Source organism: Apus apus, chromosome 14, assembly GCF_020740795.1.
Source record: "Apus apus isolate bApuApu2 chromosome 14, bApuApu2.pri.cur, whole genome shotgun sequence".
Lineage (NCBI taxonomy): Eukaryota > Metazoa > Chordata > Aves > Apodiformes > Apodidae > Apus > Apus apus.
The window spans coordinates 5,904,082-5,931,362 of NC_067295.1; the positions used below are offsets into that span (position 1 = coordinate 5,904,082).

The window sequence follows — 27,281 nt, forward strand, 5'->3', positions numbered from 1 at the left end:
GAGCTCAAAAAGTTTCCATTCCCAAAAAATGCCTTGGGGCCTCCAGCTGTAAGCTTGTAGCTAAAGAGGCCCTATGGTAAATTGACATAAAAAATAACTACTCCATAAACGTTCAGCTCCTGTTTCACAATAGTTGGAAATAAGCTTTTAAAAAGTGTTACCTATTGATACTGACTGTACTTTATCAAAGTAAAAAGGAGGCAGTGCATTTATGACTAGAATATAACATTGGGGATTAAACACAAGAGACATGGGCACAGGGCACAAAAATGTTATGTTCACTGTACACAGAAGAACATGAAAAAGATGAAATGACTTATTGAGAGCAACAGGACAGCACTTGGTACTGGCACAGCTGATATTAACATTAAATGATTTCTGGGCTAGTCCTTTGCTCATTAACTGGCCTGGGATGAACAACTGACCTGCTCCCCAGGCCTCTGGGCAGGTGCCAACCCTTGCACTTGAGCATGTTCTTCAGGCTGCCTGCAAATAACAGCCACTGAGTATTGATGGCATGTGCACCATCAGTGCTCAGATGACTGGCATTGGCCACTTAGAGAAGACTGAGTTTTGAGTCTCTTTTCATCTGTTTTGATTTCTTCTGATCTGCAGAGCTAGCCCAAGCTGACTGACTAGGTGTTGGCTTTGCCTTTCTCCCTCTCCTTGATCAGCCCACGTCTGTATGAAAACCACTCCTGTGGCCTCTGAGTGTTCAGGCAGTTTGAACTGTCATGATGCCCAGTGGCAGAGGTGGCAGGGAGAGCATTGCAGCCTCCATTCCTTCTTCACATGGATGGGCTGTTTGTGCAGCTTGCAGACCTTCTGAGTGCTGACATTCCTCTACTCTGTTTCTGCAGCTCCCCTGAACAACAGAGGTTCCCCTGCCTAGCAAGGAGCCCTGCAGTGCCTCAAGGTCATGGGGCACCTCCATGCAGTCCAGATTCACAAACCTATAAAGATGTAGTAAAGTGGGTGTATCTTTTAATGAGACTACTTAGGTGGCTGGTTTGTGATCTCTGAGAACGAGGACAATCTGGGAGTAAATACTGCTTGCCTTAGCTAACTCTTCAGTGAGGACACAGTAAAATTTTCCAGTAGCTTTTCACAGAAGTAAATAGCAGGTCTAGAACTCCAGTTTTGGTAAATATTTTTGCTGTAGTACATTGGTGAAATAAACATGTGCAATAATAATCACACTGTAGTGTTCTAGCTGTACTTACACGAGGTGCAGCCCAGGAGAATGTCAGTCTGAGATTGAGCCACTGGGAGGAAAAAAGAAAAGAAAGAAAAGGTGAAACAGTTGTTTACAAGTGACTGAAAGAGTAAATTTAATAATTTCTGATAAATACAGATCACTTTCATTTTTTTTTGTCTTACATCTTACTATACCATGCTCTGTGTAGCATTCACAATATGTTTTCATCCGGTGATTGCAAAATCTACAGCATAATTGTCATGTTTGGTGTTGAACTGCTGCCTGTACTGACTTGACTGTAGCTGAAAAGTTGATAGAATTAATTTATCCCAGGGGTGTTGATGGTTTTGTTTACATTTGTGAGGTGAATTGAGGATCTTGAACACAAGCTGTCAATTGATCTAAAAATAGAAGCATAACTTCCTTCTCCTCATTGAAAATGTCATGCTTGTTGGATTAAAACTGACATGTAACAGTTCTGATTTGGAATATTTCTCATGTAATATAATAGTGTGATAAGTGTTGGTTTGGTTTGTTATTGTAAAAAATAATGGGTTTGACATACTGTGTTATGCTAATTTACTTTGGTTACTGAGTACCAGTTTGCTCTTTTGCACACACTGGGGTGAAAAATATGGAGAACAAGTATATTTTATTAAATTATAAGCAGCAAAGTAGAATATACTTGACTATTCAAAAATCTGTAACCAGTAGTTCAATTTGCAGATGTAACTTATCTAAAGGAGAAGAAAAATGGAAAACACTAATTTCCCTATGTCTCAAAGTAAAAAACCAAAACAAAACATATAGAGCCATATATAAGTATTAGAGAGGTGTGTTTTAGCTTAGATAAATGATTGAACAGTAACATGTAGAGAGCAAGATAACTTTTAAGATTAGATGAGTTTTCCCTTAAGGAGAAAGATGAACTAGTTAAAGAGTACATAATTATGACTGAATTTTGAGGTAAACAAAATACTTTATTTGGGAAAAAAGTGGTTTAAGACAGCAGCCAGGGTCACCTCATTCTGTGGTTACCCAGCAGCCACCAAAGAGAAGCTTTGCTACTGCTGACCTCCTCAAGATTCAGAAGGGTAACGTGTATCTTGTTGCCTTCCTCCTTAATGACTCAGTAGCTCTTCTGGATTGATTTGATTTTCTTGCTTTCTGATCCTTGTTGTTGAGGTACCATTTCTTTCATGTAGTAAACCATGTTTCAGGAATGATTAAATCACAAAATGATTCATCACTGAAATGCTGAGCTATACACACTGGCTCTCTGTGTCTCTAATCCTGTGGTGATAACAAGTTTTGCAGTGACAGCCTTAGAGTGGGTTTGCAGTTTTGTTGGGAGCTGAACCCACTGGTTTTGGTCTTTTAATGTAAGCAACTTGAGGGGAATAGAAAGGTGGCCAATCAGTTTGAAATGAAGTTGTAGCATGGGCAGAATGAGTGTAGTATTTCTAGATAACTGAAAGAATGGAGCGTGTTTTCAAACGTCTAACATATCGTTGTATTCATCAGGCCCTTGTTTTAGCTTCTAACAAATACAAATCATGTATTAATAAAATATAATTCTGAATCCCAACAGAAATGATTGCAGGGTTATATTTAAGAAAAAGAGATAAGGAGTGGCAGCTCTATAGCTGATGAAGGAGTTAATGGCAACCTGTGTTTTAGATCATTAAGTGCTATGAAGCAAGAGGCTTTGTGTTGCCAGCACAAACCAGAGGAAGGCAGTTCACCACCACTCCCTTCCCCAGACCAGCATCACAGGGGATGCCGTAGAGCTCAGGCTTCACTAAAATTGATTCATTAGTTCAGGCAGCAGCGTGCACTAGGAATGTGGAAGAAGATATAAATCATCACTGCAGATAGTCTTTTAGGAAGGAAAATCTCTTGGATTCCTCACTTGAATATAAATTCTTCTCTATGAAAATGTGTTTATCTTTTCAGGCTGGAATACGTTTCATTAACTTGTTTAACAGGTTGAAAGCCAAGAGTTCAGGTCTTTTTTTCTGTCTGTTAAGACTCTCCAGAGGCTGAGATCTGCAGGCCATCCAATACAACATTGTTCACATTGAATTTTTTGTTTTTAACAAGTCTGAAAAGTTTTCCTTGTGTGGTTTCGCAACCCAATTTTTTTTTCCCCCGAACAGCATGAGTCCTATCACTAGATCAAATTTAGAATTCACTGCTTCCAACAATTGTCTAATGGATCCACATGTTTACACAGCATGACATTGGCATCCAGAGAGTGTTGTCAAAGACTCCAATCAGTACTGCTGTTTCATGCTTCCTCCCTACTTTTTTTTTTTTTTTAAAAAAAAAAGCTCCAGGCGCAGTTGTTCTGGTGTTCAGGGAAGCAGTGAGTGGTCCCTCTGCTTCAGCCACCAGAACTGTCTCACAACATTTAGAAAACAAACTTTTTTCATCTGTTAGAAATGAAAATGTCAGCTCTCAGGTACTTTATCAATGCTTATTATATCACTAAATAAATCTCAAAATGCTATTCAATGGGAGACTGGAAAAGAACATTTTCAGACCTTTCCTGTCCTGAGTTTCCCAGGCTGAATGAAAAGTTTTACCTGCCTATCCCCCTACTACCAGCATGACCCCTGCTGCCTTGCTAAAGCTCCAGCTACGTCTCCCTGCCACTGCATCTGTCTCTGTGTTGATAGAAGCGTTTGTGTAGCCTTATGGTGAATCAACTTACCAAACTGATGTGCCTAAAAACTAACCTACCCAGCAGCAGGCTCAGTCACTGGGCATTTGCGTAGCATAGGAAAACCTTTTGTAATGAACTTGCCCATGTAATTTTGTGAAGTGTTTAATTCCTGTTCTCTGTGATTGGATGCAAATAAATCAGTAGCAGTAACTTGGCAGCAACCTTCCACAGTCGTTTGCTCTGAAGAAACCTAGCCCCTGGTAGCAGCAAGTGAAGGAAGGGGGGGTTTGGCTAGGACACCAAAACCTTTCTTTTTCTTTAATGCTCTCATGGGATCTTTCACTTCCACACAACCAACTGCCTGAACTGGCCAAGTAGTCTTGATTTAACACTGCTTTATGAACATTGCTTGTCCCAGCTGCAGGATGTCATAACCTCGATTTCCTTAGCTTAGATTTGAAATCTGGAGCCATATGATTCAGATGAACCACAACTGCCCTTGCTTTATCTTGATGTATTTGTTTTGAAAATACTGTTGTTCGCTCCAGGTTTTAGCTCCCAAGCAAATTAAGCTGATTTGCAATTTGGAAAAATTGGGAGTATTTACCAGCTTGATTAAAAAAGAACAAAAAACCTGCAAAGAAAGCTGAAGTAATATTGAACTGATGAGTGCCAATCAAAATACTTCATTAACATAAACTTAAAAACACAAAGGTTTTTGTTAAATAAAAAAAATGATAGGTTGTACCTAAGCTAAGTTTAGCTCTGCAAAAATGATTTCTTACAAAAACACTTTCTTACAAAAATAATTGCACGTTGTGTAGTATTTCAGTGAAGGACAGTGAACTCCTAAAAAACTGTTGCTGCAGACAGGTTCCAGACAGGAGGATGATGAGCAGAACTGGACTGGCTTTGCATTCAAAATTTGATTTTATGTGAGCTCCTGTCCTTGTGCAGCATAGAAACAAGCTTTTGGATTTGAAGTGAAGCCAACTGGATTTGTAAAGATGCTTATCTTATGCTCTGGCCTTGTTCAAATCACCAGAAAATATTAGGGCTGACAAGCCTAACTTGATATGCTTCTCAGTTAATATTTTTATGCTAGATTACAGTAAATATAGATATGCACAAATGTGAGACTTGTAGTCACCCAGGCGGTATTTGGAAGTGGCAGATGCTGCCTTTGTGACTGTTGTAGCCATGAATATCTACTCTCCACAGATAAAGTCACAGCAAATATTACTGTCAGAGTTTAGTGCCTTTGCATGTAACTTGTTGTGTTACAGAGGTCTTAATTTCTCTGACAAGCCAACTTTTAAACGGCACTAAACTTTTCAGTTTAGTACATACAATGTTTGTCAGCTTTCCCCAACTACCTGTTCTTGTTGGCATTGTCTCCCAAATAAATTTGTGTGCTTACCAGTTGAGCAGAGAATGATTTGTTTGTTTTGTAACTATTTTTTTCAGAGTCACTTAATCCAGAATAAGTAGGCAGAATAAATGCTGTGCCACATTCTTTCTGAAGATATTTGATGGCATGCTTTAAAAATGTAAAATTAAAGAACAAACCCCACAACATGAAAAAGTCTTTGCCATGTCTGTAGGTTTTTTATTAAGGAAAAAAACCCTTTTTATTAAAACAATTGAGACATAGCAGAAAAAGTTAAGAATTACCCAAGAGTGTCTGCATGTTTACATCCCTGAAGGTCAGTCCAAATGGCCAGGATGTCCTATGGGCTGTTGGTCATTACTTGTTACATAAATGAAGATGTATTTGCAAGCACTACTTTGTAGAAAACTTTTGCAATTAATCTTATAAACTTCATAATCCAATTATGTTCTTTACTTTCTCTTTTTATATCTGCCAGTTTGTAGTGGCATTCTGTAAATTTTCTGATTTGTTTATTGTTAAATGTCCAGAGAGGTTAAACTGAAAGTTTGAGGGCTGGGAAACTTTCCCAAATATATTTTAGAGCTGTTGGTCAATCAGTGAACTGTCTCTGCAGTCTAAAATACAAGCAGCCCCAGCAGCACCTGCCAGTACAGCGTGTACAGGATGCTAAGTTTGGCAAATCAAGATTTTTATTCAGATAACATGCAGAGGGATCAGTCCTACGGCTTCTTCAAAGTTGCTTCTAATTGCTGGGCGTGTCTTACGGAGTGGAAAAGTATTGAGGAAATTGCATTCAAATACTGACAATGGCCTTACAATTAAGATGCAATTTTACTTGATGGCGTTAGGCAATTCTGCTTGCTGCTAAACTGCATGGACTGAATGACGTTTTCTTCCTCCTTCTGCTTCCCCTCTCTCCCAGGGTAATGCTGGATACTGGATCTGAGTTTGGTGCAGCTATTCCAGATTTAAAAGCTTGTTTTTCTGTCTGAAGGCAATGCTGTGGCCCAGGGACATTAGCTGAATTCCTTAGCAGTGGTTACATGACCAGCTGGAGCAATTTCTTCCACTTCACCATCCATTCTTTTTTACCATGGTTGCTGTAAAATTATGCACCATCCCATTTAATATTTTGTGCAGTGTCCCAGCCTTGTAGGCTGACTTGATTTTATTTATATTCACACCCCTGTGCCCACCCAAAGCTTGTATTTCTCACTTTTCTCTAAGCTGACAGCTCGAGGAGAGCGTTCTCTCACCTCCTGGCAGCTGAGAGGCAGCCAGTCCTGTTGGGCCCAGTGGCACCATTGCTGGCCAGGCAGCTCCCCAGAAGGGAACGTGTCTCCTGGCTCACTGGCTGGGTTGAACCTGAGCATTTTCTTGCCATACAGTTGGCCCATCTGAATGTGACCACCTCCTGACAAGCTGCAGCTGGGATGTCTGTACTGCTTTGCTTTCTGCTATGTGCCTGATGGCGTGTGGTTATGTCTCCTAACCTGCTGCATCAGTCAACAGAAGACAGCTTTGTGTCTCCTGTTAGTAACCAGCATTACTAGAGGTAGGGGTTGTAGGAGGGAGGCAGGAGAAAGGATGGTGAGTGCTATAGTGCTTATGAATGGAGGAGCTGGAGATGGGTCAAATGTGTTGTTATCATAAAAAAGAGGAATAGGATTTTGCAAGGAGGAGGCAGTGGTGTGGTTGATATTGCTACATCACAGTTCTCAGTGACCCACCCATTTGTTTTGACATAAATACCTACTCTCAAGCTACGTGGAGCCATGGAGATTAGATGCATACCTTCACACTTGTGGTCTTCAGGGTTTGTTATGACTCTTTGAAGCTTGAGCTTGATGTTTTAATAATTTATTTGGAGACTTAAACATTTAGATTTATAATTCTGCCCTTCTAGCCATTTCCTTACTACTACACCTGCAGAGTAAGCATGCTGTCATTTCATTTTCCAGACCTCCTTTTCCTTTCCTTTGCTGTTGGCCTAATTTTGAGATATGGTATTCAAGTCAGAGGTAAGTAACTCTTTGGGAGCAAAAGAAAAAAACAAAACAGCTAAAGGTTTGAGTGAGCTATTTTCTCTGTTTAGAAGCAGCAGCCTATTTTTCAGTATTCTGCAAGTCCTCAAACACGGGTCCTGCCAAAGGCACCGACTTTAACAGCCACAGTGCTTAGAACATGCTCAGGTTTTCTGGCACTGCTTACAAGCTGCTTAGGAAAAACAGGCATACTGCTTGTAGCCAGTGCCCCACAGTTTGGAAGGCATTGCTTAGGACAAATTTATCAAGAATTTCTTTCTGTGGTTATAGTTCTCCATTTTAATTTAATCCAGACTGGGCCCTGTTTCCTTAGTGTTTGGTATCTAGGATCTTACATCAAATCTGTAATTAATACAGCTGTAATTAATACAGTTTAGAGCCCAAGACATTTGCAGTGTCTTAGCAATAATTCACTGTGTTGCACAGTGTGGAACTCAGCATGTTTGAAACATTCCCCACTTGTATATGTACAGATTTTTATAGTTGAATTAAGAATTTATAACATGGTGGGTCTCATATTCCAGGTCTGTTTGTTTCTAAAGGTATACACAGAACTTGGACTAAGTCATAAATTTCTGCAGATGAGATGAAGGCTGATTAGAATTTTAATATTAAGGAAGGAAATGGCCTTGGGTAGTGCACTGTGGAGCAGAACAGGCCTTCTGTTAATGCATAAGAGTATTACTGTTTTCTTGACCTTTGCCTTCCAATCCAATTACCACTTGTGCCTAGAAATCATAACTCTGATGCCCTCCCATTTGTTAGTGCTGAATGTTATCCTTGTCCAAGTTTATATCATTTCCAGTGGTAAAAATGATCTTGATCATAAAGCTGCTAGCTAATATACTTTTAAAATTGAATTATGGGCTGTAGTGTGTGGGTTTTGTTGATAAACAAAGCAGAGCCGTGATGGGATGTCAAACCGGCTGGTTCTGTCTCTTTTTAAATTAAATGAAATCAAGAGGTTTTTCTTGAGACATGATTTTCTTGTGATAACGTATTGTGTATTGCAGTCTTAGTGATATGAATGAACACAAAGCTTTTGGTGTACATTTTCTCTTTTTCAAGTCAAGTGAAAGAACAGGAATCGCTGGTGTGGGCTTTCATTGTGAGCACTTCAGCGATAGCATCGTGCTCACAGTGTGGAATGAGCTCGTACAAGGAGCAGTTGAACCAGCTCCTTTATCAGCCTAGGCCATAGTAGCCCAGTGTGTGTCCTGCTGTGTCCTCCTCCCCTACCCTGCCTGGTCACTGGGTTGGACCTGATGGTGCATAACTCTCTGGATCTGTGTTACTGAGCCTTCCCTGCACACACCTTGGTTGCACGTTTACAGCGGAACGTTATTGCCAAAGTGTGGAATCACATTCTGGTGTTATTACATGAAAATGGATTCTGATTCCTTGGTATTTCAGGGTATATTATTAGCGTGGTACAACTAATCATTTTCTTACAAGGGGAATGAAAATCAGAGCCTTGTTTAGATGCTGAGTGGGTATTTATAGGATCATGATGCCCAAATATGGTGGCTAAACTTGGCTGCTTCCCCTGCTGGTTTCTCTGGTTTTGTTTATTGTCCAGAAAAAGTGACAACATTCTCAACACTGTAGCATCCATCACCAGGATTTATGTGATGTCCACTTTTGGCAGGAAAATAAAGATATATATTTATTTATTTGGTCCTTTAAATGTTATAGCAGACCTCATAGATTATTATCCATCTTTAAGAAGTTTTGTTTATAGCTCTCACACCATTAAAGCATCACATTAGTGGCACAGCCTGAAACATACTTATCCCACTCAAAAGGCTCAATGGTTTATGCACAGTCTGTTATGCTAGTAGCTTTACTTCAGATGTCTTCCCTTTTTTCTTTGATTACTTGTGCAGTGTGTTTGAAATGTATGCCTGATGTTGATCCCTCTTTGTGTTCCATTGGGTGCATTTGATTTTGCAGCTAAAAGGACTGAATACTAAATGAGGTTTTTTGAATGTATATGTACATGTAACAGCATTTTAGTTTTCTCCTCTCAGGCAGAGCAAGGGAATTTCTAGGATTTAAGGCCTGATAAAACAATAAAAAAATAGAGCAAAACTGAAAAGACCAAAATAGAAATTTATTTCTGTAATTTTGGGGGGGTTGTACTCTGTAAATCAGAGCAGAAGGAACAAACTGTATCAGAGATAATGAAAAAAATTCCAATTACTGCATGAGGTAATCCACATTGTAAGAACAGTACAGATAAATTCTGACTTTCTTTGTGCGTTTTCTTTCCTCTATATTAACCCACCAGCATTTCAGTAACAAGGAATATATGGGTTTATATTGACTTGGCACAGCGAATCTGGTGCTGAGAAGAGTTGTATTCAAAGTTTTTTGTTTTCCTTTTCTTTCTTGAAGTAGAAAAATGCTCATGTTTCCTCTCCTTTTGAAACTTCCAGACTGGAACAGTATTTGATAAGCTGGCTCCCAGGGTAAGAGTGCCCTTCAGAGATCCTCTTTGTAGAGCATATCAATTCTTTTGTTTTGTTTGTTGCAGTTTTTAGGCACAGCAGAGCAAATTTAGTTGAGTTTTGGTATCTGCATTAGGCACAGCATCTTGGTAATGTTCCTGTGGAAGGGCTCTGCAGTGATTCAGTGCTAAACGTGCAGTGAGCCTATAGCTCTGGAGAGACTCATTTCTTTCTGGTCCCACATGTTATCTTTAATCAGGGAGCATGGAGGAAACCATTTGAACTGAGATGCCTTCAGATATAATATGAGCAAATAAAGAAGTTGAGTCCTTACTAGACAGTTTTATGAACTGCAAGGGAGGATCCAATTGTGGTTTTGCCTACAAACATTTTTATGTGTTGAGTTACAGTTTTTAATTGCTCACAACTGTAAGTGATTTTATGTCAGCCATGTGAGCTGTGTGAGCATTCAAAACTGAATTATCATTACAAGTTTTCCCTGTATTTTTACTTCTTCCTCCTCAATTGATTTCACTCAAAAGCTGAGAAGAAAGGAGTGAGTTAAGGGATCTCTGTTCAGTAGACAAAAATGGAGAATCTAAGCCAGTGATCTGGCTGACATCTCCTACCAGAAACTTCCTAGATGATCCAACTGCTAGCATCAAACCAGCCAGGATTGTTGCTGCCCAGTGCCACCAAAACCAGACAGTACTGCTCTTATTCAGAGGCACCAAGCAGCCCTATGCTACATCATGTATCAAGTGCAGTGTTCCTGGCCTTAACCTTGGAGAACTTACCAACCTTAATGGTACCTGCCTGGCTGGACATGGGCATGAAACAACCAACCAGCTGCAGAACCAACCAGGCACACGTGTGTAGACCAGAGTGCCCCCACAAGCATTGAAAGAATATTTGCAGCTTTGTCAAAGGTGTGTCCATCTAAAAGTCTACAGAAGAAGTGGGAGTGCAGCTTACACCCTCACCCATCGTTTCTTCCTGAAGGATGATGCTAAGTAGTCCAACGTTGGTTCTGGCAAAGCCATTTTAGTCCTATTGTAATAATATCTCATAACTTACTTCTGCAAGGGCATTGCCTGAGAGTCACCACAAGCCAAATACTCTCTGAACAATTATCCCAAGAAGTTGTTAATGACTGTGGAGCCACTCCAGCTTTTCAAAATGTTTTGCCTGTACTGATACCATAGATCCACTTTCCTCTTCTCTTATTATGAAGCCCTTTGCATTCTGGACTCTGTGTTAATGAAGGTCCTGAAGAGCTGCCATGGCTTATTCCTCATGCTGCTGTCATGTACAGATGAGCACATGAGATGGAGGCACATTCCAAATGACTCTGCTGACAAGGAAGTTAGGTATTTCATGGTCTAGTTTTCTTAAAATTCTGATGATCAGTCTGGAAGAAGAGCCATGAAAATGCTCCAAAACTTTTGGTCTTTGTAGTGGATTTTGCAACTTCCTATTGACAACATTTGTTGCCTGTACATTTTTGCACTTTGGCCAAAACAAGACTGTTTTTATGACTTCCAAATGTGTTGAAAGCATTTGTTGCCCTATTATTTATTGCACAGCACTTAAATAACTTTATATACTCAACATGTCCTAACACAGAGTACACAAATGGCTTCTCCCTCAATGTAACTTTGGAAGTACAGTTGGTGTCCTGTTGTAACTCTGTAATTTTGTAAGGAAGAACAACTATTAATAAGTTTCTGGACAGAATTATGAAATGTGTTAATATTTTAAATTGCCACAGGACCAGGAACATAAACCCTAATGTGATTGAGATCCAAATACAAACCTTATTCTAAAAAGCTAAAAAGAAAGTAGTGAAAGTTTGAAGGTTTTTATTATGGGTGAAGGACTTCAGAGGCCTTTAGAGATCTGTGTGCTCTTTTATATGGGTTATGTTTCTGACACCTCTCAATGTGGGATTTAAAGCAGATTTTTTTTCATTTCAAAGGAAAGATAAACTGTTTGGCAGTAAATCTACTCTTTGGATAGATAAAAATGCTTAAAAAAACTTGACAATTGCTTGTAAGAGGAACTGTATTAGAAAGTTATTTTTCTGCTTTAATTTCTAGTAAATTTATAGCTTGAATAGTTTAGGAAGCATTCCTGGTCAATTACTCATTTGCAAATAACAACTCTTTTTCAGTCTTTTGATCATACTTCCAGTTTTAAACTGAAGATAAGCCTTGAGATGATTATGCTTTTCATTTTGTTAGACTCTGTCTTTTTCAGCCTGTCATAAATTTTGCACAGACTTTAATCTGAATGTTTCTACTATCAAATGTTCCTTTCACTTAAATGGCAGTGTGATGTATTCCACTGAAGTAAGGATAGATGTTCTCTAGTTCAAAATTCAGCCAGCAGTGGCATATACCTGCACTTTAAGAAAGCTTTTGGAGTACCTGAGTGGCCTGTTATTATTCATAGCATTATTTTTTTTAGTAGAAACAGTACAGATTTTTGCTTAAAGCATTTACGTGTTGAGTATATTTATTTAAATATTATGGATTAAAAAAATCCAGTAGAATAGTATTGTAGCGACTGATGTATAATTCCTTTTCTGCTTTGGATGTCCCTGCAAGGAGGTCACCAAGAAGCTGGAGTCAGGCTCCTTGCTGAGGAGACACAGTGGGAGGATGTAAGAAATGGTCCTAAAGTGAAACAGGGCATTATAGCTGAATATAAGGAAAACAATTTTAATTGTAACCAAGCACCAGAGCACACTGCGCAGGGAGGATCAGGACTCTGCTCTGGGAGGCTTTCTACACCCAGCTGGAGAAAGCCCCAAGTCACCTTGCCTGCAGCCAGCAGGACCAGGAGTGGGGACCAGATCCTGTTCTACATGCCTCTTGCTTGCTCACATTCCCCAGGCACTGTCCCACCTTCATCCAGCTGTTACTGAAACTGTCTCTAATGAAGTCTCGCTGTCAAAGTTGGTCTCAAGACTTGGTCTGAGACCAAATTTAATATGTTGTTCTTCAGATACTGAACTTCTTTACCCTGACATGAGGGGGAAGAGATCAGCAGCACAAGTGGAGACAACCTGAAATGTGTGTAAAAATAGCATAGATGTGTTGGGAGGGAACGGCAAGGAAGATAGAGGCTGAGCCTTTAAGCAAAAGAACAGATTTTACTGGTGGACATGACTGGAGGAGACATCATGATTCCTCCAGATGCTACTTTTACAGCAGAAATGATAATGAAAACCAGCTCGTACTTAATACCTAATTCAAAGGTAAAACTAGTAACTAAAATAAGGGTAAAAGTAGTCGTTTAAGCTCATTTAAGTAGTAGCTTAAGAATGTTTTGCCATACCAGTTCTTACAGCATACCTATTCTTGCCTGTTAAAACATTCCTATTCCTGAAGCATTTCCCACTAGTGCCCATGCAGCAATAATCTGTTACAAAGGGTCCAATTTGAGACCAGGTAAATAAAAAAAATCTTAAAATCTTGTGAGCTCAATTTAAATTTTATGTGGTGGTGACCAAAGGGGAAAAGTCCTTTTAAATAAATTTGTCCTTTTTCTAAATAGATAACCAGCCAAATGCATTTCAAATATTTGTTTGAGTGTTCAAATATTGGTTTAGGTTTAGAAAACAAATTAACCTAATGTTTGAAGAATTAGACATTTTGTACCTGAACACTTTTCTGTGTCATTACTTCTGCACCAATGATCCCAAGTACTTTGGTCAAACTAAAAGACCCTTCTGATGAAAATTAGTATCATATACCTGCATGTAACATTTAGATGAGAACACAGAGTTGCAAGATGGAGCACTTTTACAGCACAGTTGAACAAAATTACTAAGATAGCTTGTTTAATGATTTTCCATTATTTTTTAAAGACAACTGAACTATGGAAGTTCTTATGTATTTCCTTTTACCCTTTTGCTTATGCGAAAGCTGTGCCAGTGTGTCAAATTTATGTCTTCTGCTGTAGATACACTGATTCACTGGGTTAGTTCTATATTAGCTACATCTTTTTGGCAAAAAGGTAACTTGATAGCTGACCATCAATTTGATTCTGAGATAAAGACATTTGGAAGTGGGTGGATTCAGAAGTCAGAGCAGTCTTCTGTCCTGACACTAAATAAAAATAGTCCCAGATGGAAAATCTCCATTTATTTTTTTGAGGGGTGTTTGGTTCAGATGTCTGATTATCTTCTTTCTCAATGGCTGGGTCTCAAGATCCTGGGAGTATTTAAACCTTTAGTATTAGAGCTAATATTATTGAAGTAAAAGCTGTGAACTCCTTTTTTATGCTGTTGGTGTGAGATTTTCTACAAAGTGATGAATAACATGAGTGTATGCAGAGACACACAGCCATGTAAAATACATTTTTCCTTGCCTTTTCTGACTAAAAGTTTTAAGTAGACCAAATAAAATTTTTTGCAGTAAGATTTCAAATTCTCAGCTCGTACTTATGAGTGCTGTGCTCTGTTCTCTGGTTTTGTAGTGCATCACAGTGAGTATCCACTGTGAGTTTGCAAACTTCAGGGACTATTGGATGTTCTGTTTACATAATCATGAGCCTTTATAAAAGGTTGCTAGAGTTTAACTTTCAACAGGGTCCTGCCACTTGCCTCATGTAATTGCTGAACTGAATGATGTCCTCAGGCATGGTGCAAAGGGTAGGACAGAGGATGGCAATGCATCTTGTTCTCCTCTCTCTGCAAATGCTCACCTTCTGCATAGAAGGAAAATGGTTTCTTGGATTCCCAGTAGACTGATTCTTGCCTGACACTTTTTTTAATAATACAGATGTGAAGCACACGTTATTGGTAATCTTGGGTTAGATCACAAATTGGAATTAATACATTTTAAAATTCCACTTTGTTGTTTGCTTTCTGGATGGCTTAACTTTGAGAAACAGTGATTGCCTTCTGGGTGATGTCAGCGTCTGTACTCAACATTCAGCATCCATGTCTGAGCAAAGGGCAGGGAGAGGTGCCTCTGCTCCCTTTGGAGGTGTCTCTCTTTACCTGCTCTGTCCTGTGCTTTGTTTGGGGAGATGCCATTTTTACTCTTGAGCATCTCTCTAAACACAGAACAGCTCTTCCAGTCATATTACTAATGTGCTCAAAGGTTTTATGTCCTCCTCTTTTCTCAGGTGTTTACTTTTGCCTTTGGTTCCCTTTCTTCTAGTGCACTCTCCCCTGATGCTGTTTCATGTCATATGGTTTACATCAACCTTTCTCTGCTCCTTGTGTTACCCCATCTGTTCCACAGGGTCCCCATTCTTGCTTTTCAGTGTCCTCCTTTGAACTCACCAGATACTCCTGCTCTTTGTACTTTCAGTTCTCCTGTTCCCTCCAGCATATAAACATTAATTCTTCTGACTCCCTTCAGTTTCTTGTTCCTTTTTACTCAAACATTTCCTACTCCCTGCTGTCTCCTTTGTCTAGTTTTTTGCAGCCTCTGACTGAGGTCATTGGAAGTGTTCTCCCTGGTCTTGATAAAAGAATCAGGCTCTTGGTGACTGATATGCCCTTGTACTTCATGGGAACAGCCTGAGTTCAGGCCCTTGAAAGCAAAAATCATATTTTCTGCCTTTCCTAGTCCTCTTCTGTCATTTTGAAATTAGGGAGAAATAAACTGAAAGCCCCAAACTGTGCAGCTCCTAAAAAACAGTAAATACCAGAGCATCTATGATAATTTGAGAACTGAGAAGCTGAAGTTCATAATTCCCATTCCTAAAAGGTAGGATCCATACAGCAACATTACATGTTTTACACTTACATTTATTACATTACACATTTTACACATCTTTATTTTCAGGAACGGTGTCTTCAGCTGGAGGCTGCAAAGAATGGGATCCCACGAGCTGCACAGCCACTTGCTTCCACCTTGCTCTCACCTCTTTTTTGCTGGCAGAAATATTTGCAGTGAATCCAATTAAGGGAGTGATTTGGTTTTGAAGTAAGCTTTGGAGGGGGATGGAGAGGTAATTTTAACCCAGATGAGTTTGCAAGACTGCAGAAACACTTGTGCCAACCCAAGGAAGAGGTGGGAGAAAGAAGGGGTGTCTTTTGGCAGCAGTACTAACTTATGCAGATTTAAAATGTTCCTGAGGTTCTCTTATTCAGAAGTATTTGGTTGTGTAATCTTCCCCTGTAAGCAAAATATATTACATCTAATTTATAAGCATATTGCTTGTATTGCTGCAGTCACTCTGTGACTATATTTCTTCCAGTAAATGAGTAATTTCTATTATATATAATGTGGATATTCTAACAGAATGTGGGAAAGGAAGAAATCAGAGTTCTGTGTAATGACATTAAGCTTTAGGTCTACAGACAGCTTAAAGGGACTCACAGCTGCTTAACATGTGCCCTCTGCCTGAACTCATTTTATCACTTGGTATCTACTTCTCTCAACGTATAAAAAGTTGCTGTGATTGATAGTTGGTAACACAATATTTGTCAGGGTGATCTGAATCATTATGTGTATAGATTCAAGAATATAGAAAAAGCTGAAAGAACAGCAACTAAAAATCGTGACATTTTTTCCATTCATTAAGCTTACTTAAAACATCTCCTTTTGTTTGCTGGAGTTAGTGGTTGCTGGTTTTTCTAAGCAACAATTGCTGAGTGATTTAGAGCACATCTCTGCTCTTTTGTTTGGATTTCATTTGTGAAACCATTTAGAGTTATAAAACTGTCAATTTAACATTCTATATATTTTACCAGTGAGGGCCTCGTGTATGCAGAGTTTATATTTTTCTCTCCATTTTGTATGGTGTTTGGGTTCTCCAGTATGTATTGTTACTCTTCTTTGGACTGATCATTAGAATAAGCCCCATGGCCTGTAGAGCAGCAGGAATTTTCGAAGTGATTATGAAATTGCATCTCAGCTTAGTCATCAGATAAATTAATGTATAAGACCTACTAACCATTCTGTTTTGCCCATGGCCCAGCATAGCCCAGCTGTGTAGTAATAGAAGGCTCTGCTGATGTTTAAAAACCCATGAAATTTAGAATTGCAACTAGAATTGAATCACACATCTAAACATTAGAAAGCATAGACCAAAACTGTTATGTTAATTACAGTAGTTAAAACACAGTCTGGTACCTTTCTGAACCCTCAGATTCCCTAAAGTAACTACCAGTTGGGAGCTGAAAAATGTTATGGAAACTATTACCTACTATTTGGAGTTTTGCTTGATGTGTTTCTCTCCTGTTGAATTTCTCTGGCAGCTAAGCTCAGCTTTACTTTGGGTGGAAGTTGCAGGGCCCAGGTCTATCATCATTCTCTCATGACAGAAAACTCTTGAATATTGTCCAAGTGATTTCAATAATTTATTTCATATTTTCTATTCCTTCAGTTCATAAGGTATAGTGGATTTAAGATATCAAGTACTTCCTGCATTTAAAAATTGATGTGACAAATGTAGAACAAGAGAGGAGCTGTATCACCTTTGGGGACTGAACAGCATCATGGCTAACTCTTTAAGTTCCTTTGGGTTTATTTTTGTATTATTATTATTATTTTTCTCTATCTCTGAGCAAATTCCCACCTTGTTGGATGATTCTGTCATGTATGTTTTGCCAAGCACAGCAGAACTTTAGGGTTTGTTGTCATGTTTCCTGAGCCAAGGGCTCCCTGAAAGAGTCAGGGAGTGCAGAAGGCCCTGGGTGGGATGTAGGAAGCAATGGCTCTCAGCTCTGGTTGCCTCACTGGGCCATGCTCATTGCAGCTAAATAGGGCAGGCACAAATCTGCAGAAGAGCTAACGTGCAAAACAAATTAGTTTGGGAATGTTTATCCAGTTGCAGGCTTTAGGAGCTATAGCCATTTTTTATTTTATGTGTGTAGACATGAATACGTACTATATGCAAGGAGAAAAAGTAGTTCTGGGATATATTGGGCTGAACACGTGCCTGAATGTTTGGAATTTTTAAGCAGAGAAATTTCACAATTGGTTTAAATTTATGTTACTCTGGGCAAGTTGCAAAGTTTGCCTTAAAGCTGCCAACATCAGCTACACTTCCTGTCATGGAAGCTGTCAAGAGTGTTTGATGAATCAGATTATTATCTTTCATTTCCAGTTGTATCCCATGTCTAATCATAGCAAGATCTGGGTGCAGAGGTACAAAAAAAAAAAAAAAGTATGAATCATGCTCCTGTTTACAACTTGAAAGTTGGAATTGATGGTAAATTTGTACCTCTTCTTGTTACTGGATGCCAGGTTGGTCAGGTACAGTGGGAGATAAGTCAGTGCTTTGAAACTGCTTTGGATTTTTTTTGAGGCAATTAATTGGAGTTTTTAAGGGTCATTGACAGACCTTATGAAAGCATTAAAGAAATGAAGAGTTCATCCAGAGAATCTGGAAGAATCCTGTGCAGGAAGTATAATGCCTCATCTTTGCTATGTTGAAAGAAATCAGGGGGTTGACTTTCCTGGCTTCTCTGACCTTTTCAGTGTTTCCTGTTCTCCTTCACATTTCAGTAACCATGTTGCCTGTGTCACTGGCAGGAGGGCATCTCTCCATCTCTACCTTAAGACCTTCCAGTAGAATTCTAGCTGCCAGTATTCCAAGGGAAAGTACTCTTTTCTAAAGCAATTTTGGAAAAGGAAGCAATCAGAAGTTCTCTTTGTCAGACTTTATTTTATTGGTTTTCTTTTGGAGACTGCAGTTTTATTTGAAGAGTTTTAGGAACCATCTTGACTTTTAATCTTCGACAGAAGTATGAGATCTACTTTCTCATTTCACATAATACTGGAATCCCTCGTGTTAAGGTAGAATATTTTAATTTTGAATTGAATTTTTTCTGTTTTAAATGACACTATTGTTTTGCAAGTTAAAAGAAATATGAAGGTTTTCTGTTGCCATTCAAAAGATAATTCTGGCATCTTGGCTTTTTTCCAGAATAGTTGAATTTTTTACAAAATCTCTTGAACATCAGAATTTCCCTGGAGATGAACCTTCCATTTGCTATTAATCTCTCTTTTCCTTTGCTCTCTTTTTCTTCTGCCAAGCATAAACTACTTCACTTTCAAAGCTCTGCAGTCTCTTTCCACTCTAGCCATTATCCCATAACATTTCCATAGAAATGCTGACTCTTTTTTCCTTATCAATTCATTTACCTTTGACAGTCTGCATGTCTAATGTCCATCTCCAGTGCATTTTGCTTTGCTACCCTGTTGAAGCAGTTCCTTGCTCTTCCTACCCTAAAGCTTTTATTTCTTTTGATCCCTGCAAAAATGCATAATAGAACAAGTATGTGATAACCTGAATCCTCCTGTTAGTGGGTTGCTCCATCCTTTCTTGTATTTCACATATTATTCCACCTGTAATTAGCCACCCCATTTCATACTTAAATTTAAAATTATGTGTATAATTGCTGTGTTTATACTTGGTTCATCAAAGATGTAAAATGTAACTTCTTCATGTAAAGCTTGACTTTGAAACTAACACGAGTTGTACATTCAATCCACATAAATGCTACTAGTTATTTTACAAATATGTATAAGCTATTTAGTATTTAAATATAGATTCATATGATTTTATTTTGGGATCATTTGTTAGGTGCCTTCATTCCAAAACAAGGGAACACCAGCACCTTGTTTTGTGCTGGTTTTATAAGGATATTCTTCAGTGTGGTCTGTTGAAATACAAACAGGTTTTATTCTTACTAAACAGACGACAGGTTTTAATATAGGGTCTTAAATCATAATTGTTTTTAAATTTTCTGCTCTGCCTCACAAAAGCATAATGAGGGCCCACCTGATGCTATAAAAACCAGATGTCCTTTTAGTGTTCCAGGACTGTGTGATGAATTAGGAGAGCTTAAGATTTAGTATCATAGGTAGACAGTTATCAGGGAGCTCACAAGAACTGAAAGGATGTAACGTGCTGCTAAATAAATAGAATTTACGAATGGACTTTAGTTTCAGTGACTTTCAAAATGCTGAAACTATGATGGAATTTTTTAAAAGAACTTTCAGGAAATCATGTCAAACTGACACAGAATATATTCAGATTCTGCCTGCCAGTCAAGTTCAGTGAGGCAGCACTACATGCACTTGATCATTGTCATTGGAAGAGCAGCAAGCAGACTAGGAGGAAAGCTAGATTGTGTAATTCATGGCAATTCTTAGAACCATTATTCTCTTACCTTTCTCCTTCAGACAAAATTTCTGGGAACAGGTTGTTTGCTGGGAACTGAACTGTGCATGAGATACAAGTGGGGCTTTATAGTACTTGTTTCTTTAAACAGGTTCAGATTCTGCATGCAGGTGTTCAGAGGTCTATTCATGGCAAGTATAAATATTGACAAGAATAATCACTTCCCAGGACATAACTGTCTTAGTCACCCATATCTGGTTATCCCAGGGCATAAAGCCAAATGCAAAAATCTGCAATGTCCATAATATCAATTCCTGAGTTTGTGTTAAGCTTTTTTTTCATAACCAAACCTAGGGTCCAAATCTCTGTTTCCCAAACAATTTATCCTATTGTAAAGCAAATCAAGTGGCAAGATGTGAGTAGAGGTTATTGATACCCTTAGGCTCAGCTGTCATGTTGAATTTGCAGGGCAGTTGAAGGGCTGCTGGTTTTGTGTTGCTCTGAGTGTCTATTTTAAGGGTTATTGAATCATGAAATGAACACATTCTGCTAAAGAAATGAATCCTGCCCACTCCTTTTTCTTGAGTGTCTCCCTTTGGGTCTTGTTCATCACAAATTGAAAATTGTATGTTCCTATGTATGTGTGCATGTGCAGTTGAATATTCAAAGTTGGTATTTAAATAGATGTATGTATGAAATACATTCTGGAATATTTAACTTTTTTAAAAAAAAAAAGATCTTAGCAAAGTATAGTGATACCAGTTTCTTTAAAATAAGGAATTAATGAATAGGATTTTTTTGAGATAGTATCTTTTCCTTTTAATTGAATGGAAGAACACAGAGTTTCAAAGTAGAGGATATGTACCAGGATGTTAGTTCACATCCTGTTGAACTCGAGCTGAAGCTAATGACAACTTACTGGTAAAAAGGAATTAGGTTTTTGAGGGGTTTTAATAGCTTTTTGTGTTTTTAACAAGTGATTTCTTAAGTAAAGTATAAGGATTCCTGTTTGAATGGTAAGGGATTGATAAGCCTTTATTTTTCATTTAATTAGTCTTCTGCTTCACTGGTCTTTCTCACAGATGGGGGAAACTGTACCTTCTCCAGCTGTATGTTTAATTTTGTTCCATTTTTGAGCCAAAATGGGTACATTACTGAGAATCCGTCAGTTTGAAACTAAGCAAACTAAATATACTCAGCTGAATGAATTCAGTACTGTGAACATGAACCCCTGGAATAAATAAGAAAGGAGGCACTTTGAAGCTTTGCAGTATTCAAGAAGTGTCAGACCATGTTCATTTGAAAGGGGTGGCCACACTCTTTCCACCAGTGCAGACAAAAGCATTACGTTTCACCCCAGATGGCTATCCAGGTGTTTAGCAGATTCTGATATTTGCCAATTTATTGTTAAATTTCAACCTTTTTTGAATAGCCATTCAACTTATTTTGTAAAATTCCAGCTCTTTACCTTCATAAAGACATATTTGTCCTTCCACCTTTAAGAGTGTTTAATTTACTTTGCCAACTGTTACAAAACTTTATATACTGTTTTCCAAAAGCTCTCTTACCAACATATATTGCTGTAAGGGCAATTGGCATGAACTGTTAGGAACCCTTGACTGTGGTGAAGGTGAGATTTGTTGTTGATGACAAAGTACTCCTGATGATATGAGACTAAAAAGACTAGTAGAAATGTGAAGGATTAGTTTTATTTTGCTATATCCAACTCAGCAATGTGGGATTCTTCCAGATCTCCCCACTCTAAAGGAAGAGTCTGAAGGACTAGGTCTCTGTTTGGGGAATCTGCTTTAATAATAAAGTTGGCATCACTGAAAAACTTTGACAAGTCTTGCCTCGTGGTAGGACTGCTAAAATATCAGTATTTGGTCAAGATGTCTTCTGAATAAGAAAACACTGGATACTTTTTTTTGTCTTTGGTGTGTTTGAAAAAGAACACATTCCATTACCAGTATATGCTGTAGAAACTTATACCACTTAGCTTCTGAAAAATGCATCACCATGAACAAAAATGCTGTGCTTTAAAGATACTATTTTCTGCTAAGAGAGTAATGAGCAGGAACATCACCTGAGCTTGAGAATGTCAGTACAAGTGATATACACCTGTGTCAGAATGTCAGTGCAAGAGGTGCAAGTCTAATTCTCATCTAAGCTTTCCTTCTTGTAAATTTGAAGTAAAGACTTCAATGAGTTCCTTTGCATCAGGATAAATCTAGCTCCAAAAGCAGTGCAAAGCAGACTTGTTGGTTGGTGTGGGAGTGATTGCTGTGATTCCCAAACTATGCAGGTGCTGTCATTTCTGCAAACAACCTGTGCAGAGGGGAGGCAAAATATGGGGCAGATTTTGAAAACTGTGGAAAGTGAGGTGAATTTTGGGTCTTGTAGATACGTCCAAAAACTCATATGGGACCATCTTTCTATTATGAATCACAACTTTGCTGTCTTAAAATTGTAAATTATTGTTCTTTAATTACATCTTTGGCTATAATTTTGCAGCTGTTCTGTATGAAGAGTTCAAAACTAGACTGATAAAACTGGCATAAAAAACTTGTTACTGTTTAAATATAGCCTCAGTTATTTTCATAGCCTGATCAGAACAGTTCATGCTTTAAAAATGCTGAAACCTATATTCAAAAATAACTGTCCCTTTTGGTCATGGGGGTGTTCTCCAGGTCACTCTGTAAGTGGGTGGGTCATTTCCATTTCCGTATGATGAGAAAAAAATTAAAATCACTCTTAAAAAGCTGCATTTTCCAAAGAAAGAGCAACATTTGCACCTGCAGAAATAGATACGCACTTGCTGTACTGAATTCTTGCCCTCTGCCTGGTGGCAATGAAATGGAGGAGACGCTGGGAAGTCTCTTCTCTCTACCATCAGTCACATGGACTGTGTTTGCACCCTACAGGTTTGGGAGAATGAGGTGCTGAAAGATCCCCTTGGGATCTTTCTGAGTGGAACTGGAAGCGTTCAGTCCCTCCCCAGCTCTCTCTGGCATGGATCTTGTGTTGCTCTCAACATCTAATGATGGCCAGCACAGAAGGGGCAAGCGTGGTTGCTCTTGCTCCGTAGGCACCCATATATTGTCTGTCCCAGTGAATCCCTGCTGTTGCTGGAGAAGAGGTACAGCTACAATCACTTTTGCTTGCCTTGCAAAAGGCAGGCTTTGATTTCACCCTTGGTGCCTCACTGAAGCCTAGATAAATCATCTGAAGTTGGCCAAAATCCTGAGAAGGGTGTTGTGATCTACAGCTGTGCTCTGTCTCTTTCCCATTTTTATGGGGCTATCTTTAGAAAAACTGCATGCATTAGGGTAATGGCAGGATAGATGTGTGCTGGGCAAACCTGTCAGTCATTCCTCAGCAACATGCCAGAACCCCCCTTGGCTGTATTAACAAGTCATTGCAAAGCTCTTTTTGACAAAACAGTCGGATCAACCCCCGTGCAGGGGAGTTGCTGCAGTTTGTGGTGCAGATCAGCACATGGAACTCAGTGCAAGTATGTACTGTATGTGGCTGCTATGGTGATTAAAATACATAAATAAAATAGATAAATATGGATCATATTAGAAATTCATTACTGGCACTCTCTCAGATCACAGTCTGCTCCAGCGTGTGGTGTCAGTGGTGTTTTCTTACTCCGAGCCGGCCCTCCTGGAGCAGGAACTCTTTTTGGAGGGGCTGGAGTTACACAATGGTCCCGTCCTACCTTGTCAACCAGCAAATTCAGTGCAAAAAATGATAAACAAAGGGCTTTTGTGCATGTTTTATAGTTCCGTGAGGATTAGTGGCCCAACACCACTTTCAGACAGGACAAGCTCAGTGTGAACTCGCCTGAGGTTAACGCGGGCAGACACGGGGCAGCCTACGGAGGCAGAAGGTTTCAGATGCAGTGCAGAGAATTGTTAAAAGCTGTTTCTCCTTACCTGGGTCGGGGCGTCGGTCACGTGTTCCCTAACGTTTCAGCCACTTTAGGATGCGGATGGTGCTGATCTCAGGCTCTTGCTTGCAGTCCTTCCCACAGCTTCAGAGGTCCCCTCCGCTGGGGTGGACATCCTAGCCTGTACGTGGGCTCTGGCTGAATCAGATTCCTGCTTTTCTTTCCCCTCTCACCTTTTAGCATTCTCTGACCGTAAAATCCATCCCTTTCCTGGAACGCGGAACGATGCACTTGTCCGATGAAGTTTTTTCCAGGCAGGATTCAAATTCCAAACAAGCCTTTCATTTCCTCCACGCTGGGGGGAGAAGGAAGGCAGGGAGGCGAAGGCAAACGCTCGCTTCCTTTAAATCCCCACCAGCCTCTTCCCTGCACTGGAACTGAAGTAGCTTGTCATGGTGATCTTCAGAGTTTAACTTTAGAGGGGGAGGGAGAAAGTGGGAAAGCAAACTGAATGCTGTAGTGGAGATTTCTCTCTTCCCCCACTGGGCCCCTTGCCGACTGTTTTTATTGATTTCAATCACTGGAGGCTAGCTGGCTCGCAGAAGAAACACTGTGTAATGTGTTCTTTCCTGGCTTTCATTAAAGAAACTCAATGCAGTGCGGTCACGCTGCCGAGCTCGCCTGGCAACCTGCCTACACCCTGTGGTACCTCTTTCATTGGAGGAGATCGAGCTCGTGGTTTGGGGTTGTGTGGTGTTGGGCTTTTTCTTTTTTCTTTTTTTTTTTTTTTTCTCTCTTTAATTCTTCAGCAAGGATCTCAAAACAGCCTGTGCTTTGCTTCTACCTCCTCTCGCAGCCCAAAGCCCTTTTAGGCTTGGGAAGGGGTTGTCAGCACCCCTAAAGAGGTTGACTTTGGTGGGGATGAAAACACCGAGTGCTGCGACAGTCTCCTTCTCCTTCTATTAAAATTCCTCTCTGTGTGTTTTTGGGGAGGGGTTAAAAGGGCTTGTGTGTAAGCCACAGGGATGTGGATACAAATGATTTCCGAGGGGTTTCCTTTTTCTTCTTTTTTTAAATTCCATCTTCTCCTGATTGGCTGACACAGTTTAATTAAGGGTAAGAGAGTAAGCAAAATCCTTCAGCAAATACGTGAACGTTCCTGGCAGTGCTGTAGTTGCAAATGAAGCAAAACTGCATTTCCCAAGCCTGCAGTCGTGGTGGTGGCTTAAAGATTTCAGTTGTATTCAGGACTGTGATACTGGTGGAGAAAAAGGAGACACAAAATATGGTACTAATTTATGCCTTAAAACTTAATCTGCTACAGTATGTATTTTATAGGATAAAACAATCTATAAAGTGGAATTCAACAAGCTAGGTTCTGTAAATCATGTTTTCTATTTTCCTATAAATGCATTCATTTAATTTAGTAAATTGTTCAACTTCTTCTTATTCAGCAGTTCCTAATGATAACACTTGAAGTGCTCTTCAGTACTGGATGTAAATCTATGAAACATATAAAGATCACATAGTTGTAAATTAAGCCCAGTTTCCAGCCGATAAAGGTGCATCTATTCTAAATTACAGCTGCAAATTTAGATTGTTACTTGATGACTTGTGCTTGTGAGGTACTATAGCTGTGTACATAAGGACACTTTGTTTTTTAAAAAAAGCCAAACATTTACATGACCACTAAAAGAATCCTTTCCTGGAACAGAAAGATAAAAAGCTTGTTCTTATTTAAATCTGGCTTCCTGCAGAACTTGTTTGAGGCTTTTCTGCCTGGGTTGCATCTATAGAAACCTTTCCAAATCAATTTAAGTTATTCCCAGTGTTTTTGTTGTGTGGAGTTGAGATGCTAGAAACACCTAGCTTTTTTGAACACTTATTTTTTCTTTCAGCAATGTATACTTTAAAGGAAAATCTTCCTCTGCAAGTGCTACAGACATGATGTAAGGAGGTGTACTTCTACAAATGCTACTTTTCATTCAAAATTTGCTTTCTGCGTGGTAAGGAAATATCATATGCCCTGTCTGGTCATACTTCTTTTCATAAGGTGCTAAATGACTGAAAATAGTTATTTAAATTCAATACGGCCATGAACTATTTTATTCAAATTCTATAGCTGTAGTTGGGGCACAGTTCTTTGGCAAGCCTCGGACAGTAAATCATTCGTCAGTCTTTTATGGACCTTGCATCTAAGGATTTGCCAGTCTTTCTTCTTTGTAGGTTTTGAACTGTGTTTATAGATTCTGCTTTTTGTTTTTAAGCTGGCAGATGGCCAGTTATTTATCTGGGTTCATATGTATTGTGTAAGACAGAAACAGAACATTTTGCATGCTGATATCATGCATGGAGCATTTCTGGGGCAAAAGGCTGCTTGTGAGCAGAAGCTGTGACATGACAGGTCGGTCGCTCCTCGTCAGTTCTTGGTCAGTGAACAAAGTCCCCTTTGACATTTCTCTGTATTAAAAGTTATGAAATAACATGAGCTTAATGAACAAACAAGACAATACAATGCTCCTACTATGAAGCAAGCTGTATCATCCATTTCCCCATCCTTCTCTTCAGGTTTCAAAAATCTGACACCCTCTTTATGCATTTGTCGCTGTTTGTCAAATTATCATCTCTTCCTCTGAATCTCTGGTGTTACTTGCTTTGCTGTTGTTCAGATTTGTGTTGCTCTGGTAGTAGAAAAGGTTAAAAGTCTATTGGCTTTTGGAGGAGCTGGATCCACTGGCACTAATAAATAGTAAAATTGGAGCTGTGGCTTGGACTGTGGTTACTGCTATAGGTTTGGCAGCAAAGCTGAACCCCTGAACAGGCGGAAAGTTCAGACCTACACAAGCAAATCCCAAAGGCAAATTTGTAATAAATGAGTATTGGGCTCATTGTGGCAACTCTTCAGAGCTTATGACTCTTTGTCAACCTTATTCTATCCTGGCAACAGACAACTGGGGATGCAAATGTGTCTTTGAAACAGTGATGAGTGAGGAGGAGGAACAGAATCTTTAGAAGGTGTCTTCAATTCTGCTCAAGCATGAGGCAGTCAAGAACCTTTGGTTAACTAAATCTGGAAGCAAATTAAAAAATGTACTTACTGCTCTGCTGAAACACAATACAATTAGTTTGCTGCTAATACTGCCTTGGTTCTGGCTGCACAGCTGTTATTGTTCACAGTCCTCTAGCAGTGCAAGTTTTTATGCAGATGCAATCTCTGAAAAACTAAACCTGTTAGGTTTTGCCACTCTTGCTGCAGAAAAAAGGGTCAGGTACCTTCAAGAAATCCTGCCTCTCTACATCTTTCTGCCCTTTCCAGTTTCTCTTGCAGTTATAGTTATTTTTCTCTGTTCTAAATTGCTTAGCAACACTGCTTTAATAGATGCTTTACTTTAGTTTGAGATGGCTCCCCTTTTATGATTTCCAAAGACTTACAAAAGGTTTTAAAGTTGTGCAATACTCCCAGATTACAAAGAATAATGGAAAACTTTCAGTGGTACCTAAAGCTGCTGCAGCCAAACCCTCCAGATATTTTGA

The 27,281-nt window shown here is 39.2% G+C and overlaps 2 protein-coding genes across 10 annotated transcripts in view; one reads left to right on the plus strand and one right to left on the minus strand.

The window, feature by feature from the left end:
- The window catches only part of GPR146 (G protein-coupled receptor 146), a 49,971-nt gene extending 25,606 nt beyond the window's left edge, over nucleotides 1-24,365 (minus strand). For 2 of the 4 annotated variants that reach the window (XM_051632639.1, XM_051632640.1), the window contains exons 1-2: nucleotides 23,794-24,343; nucleotides 1,224-1,265 (exon numbers count right to left, since the gene is read on the minus strand). The gene's annotated coding sequence lies outside the window, so the exon portion shown is untranslated. Of the gene's footprint in view, nucleotides 1-1,223; nucleotides 1,266-14,411; nucleotides 15,895-23,793 lie in introns of those variants that run through there. The other 2 variants (XR_007890941.1, XR_007890942.1) reach the window with 2 other exon arrangements.
- The window catches only part of C14H7orf50 (chromosome 14 C7orf50 homolog), a 122,749-nt gene that overhangs the window by 67,444 nt on the left and 28,024 nt on the right, over nucleotides 1-27,281 (plus strand). The window contains exon 2 of one of the 6 annotated variants that reach the window (XM_051632648.1): nucleotides 7,221-7,280. The exons of 4 other annotated variants lie outside the window; for them this stretch is intronic. In XM_051632648.1, coding sequence (XP_051488608.1) covers nucleotides 7,263-7,280 — 18 coding nt within the window. In that variant the 5' untranslated portion in view covers nucleotides 7,221-7,262. Of the gene's footprint in view, nucleotides 1-7,220; nucleotides 7,281-24,886; nucleotides 25,036-27,281 lie in introns of those variants that run through there. One more of the 6 variants, XM_051632647.1, reaches the window with a different exon arrangement.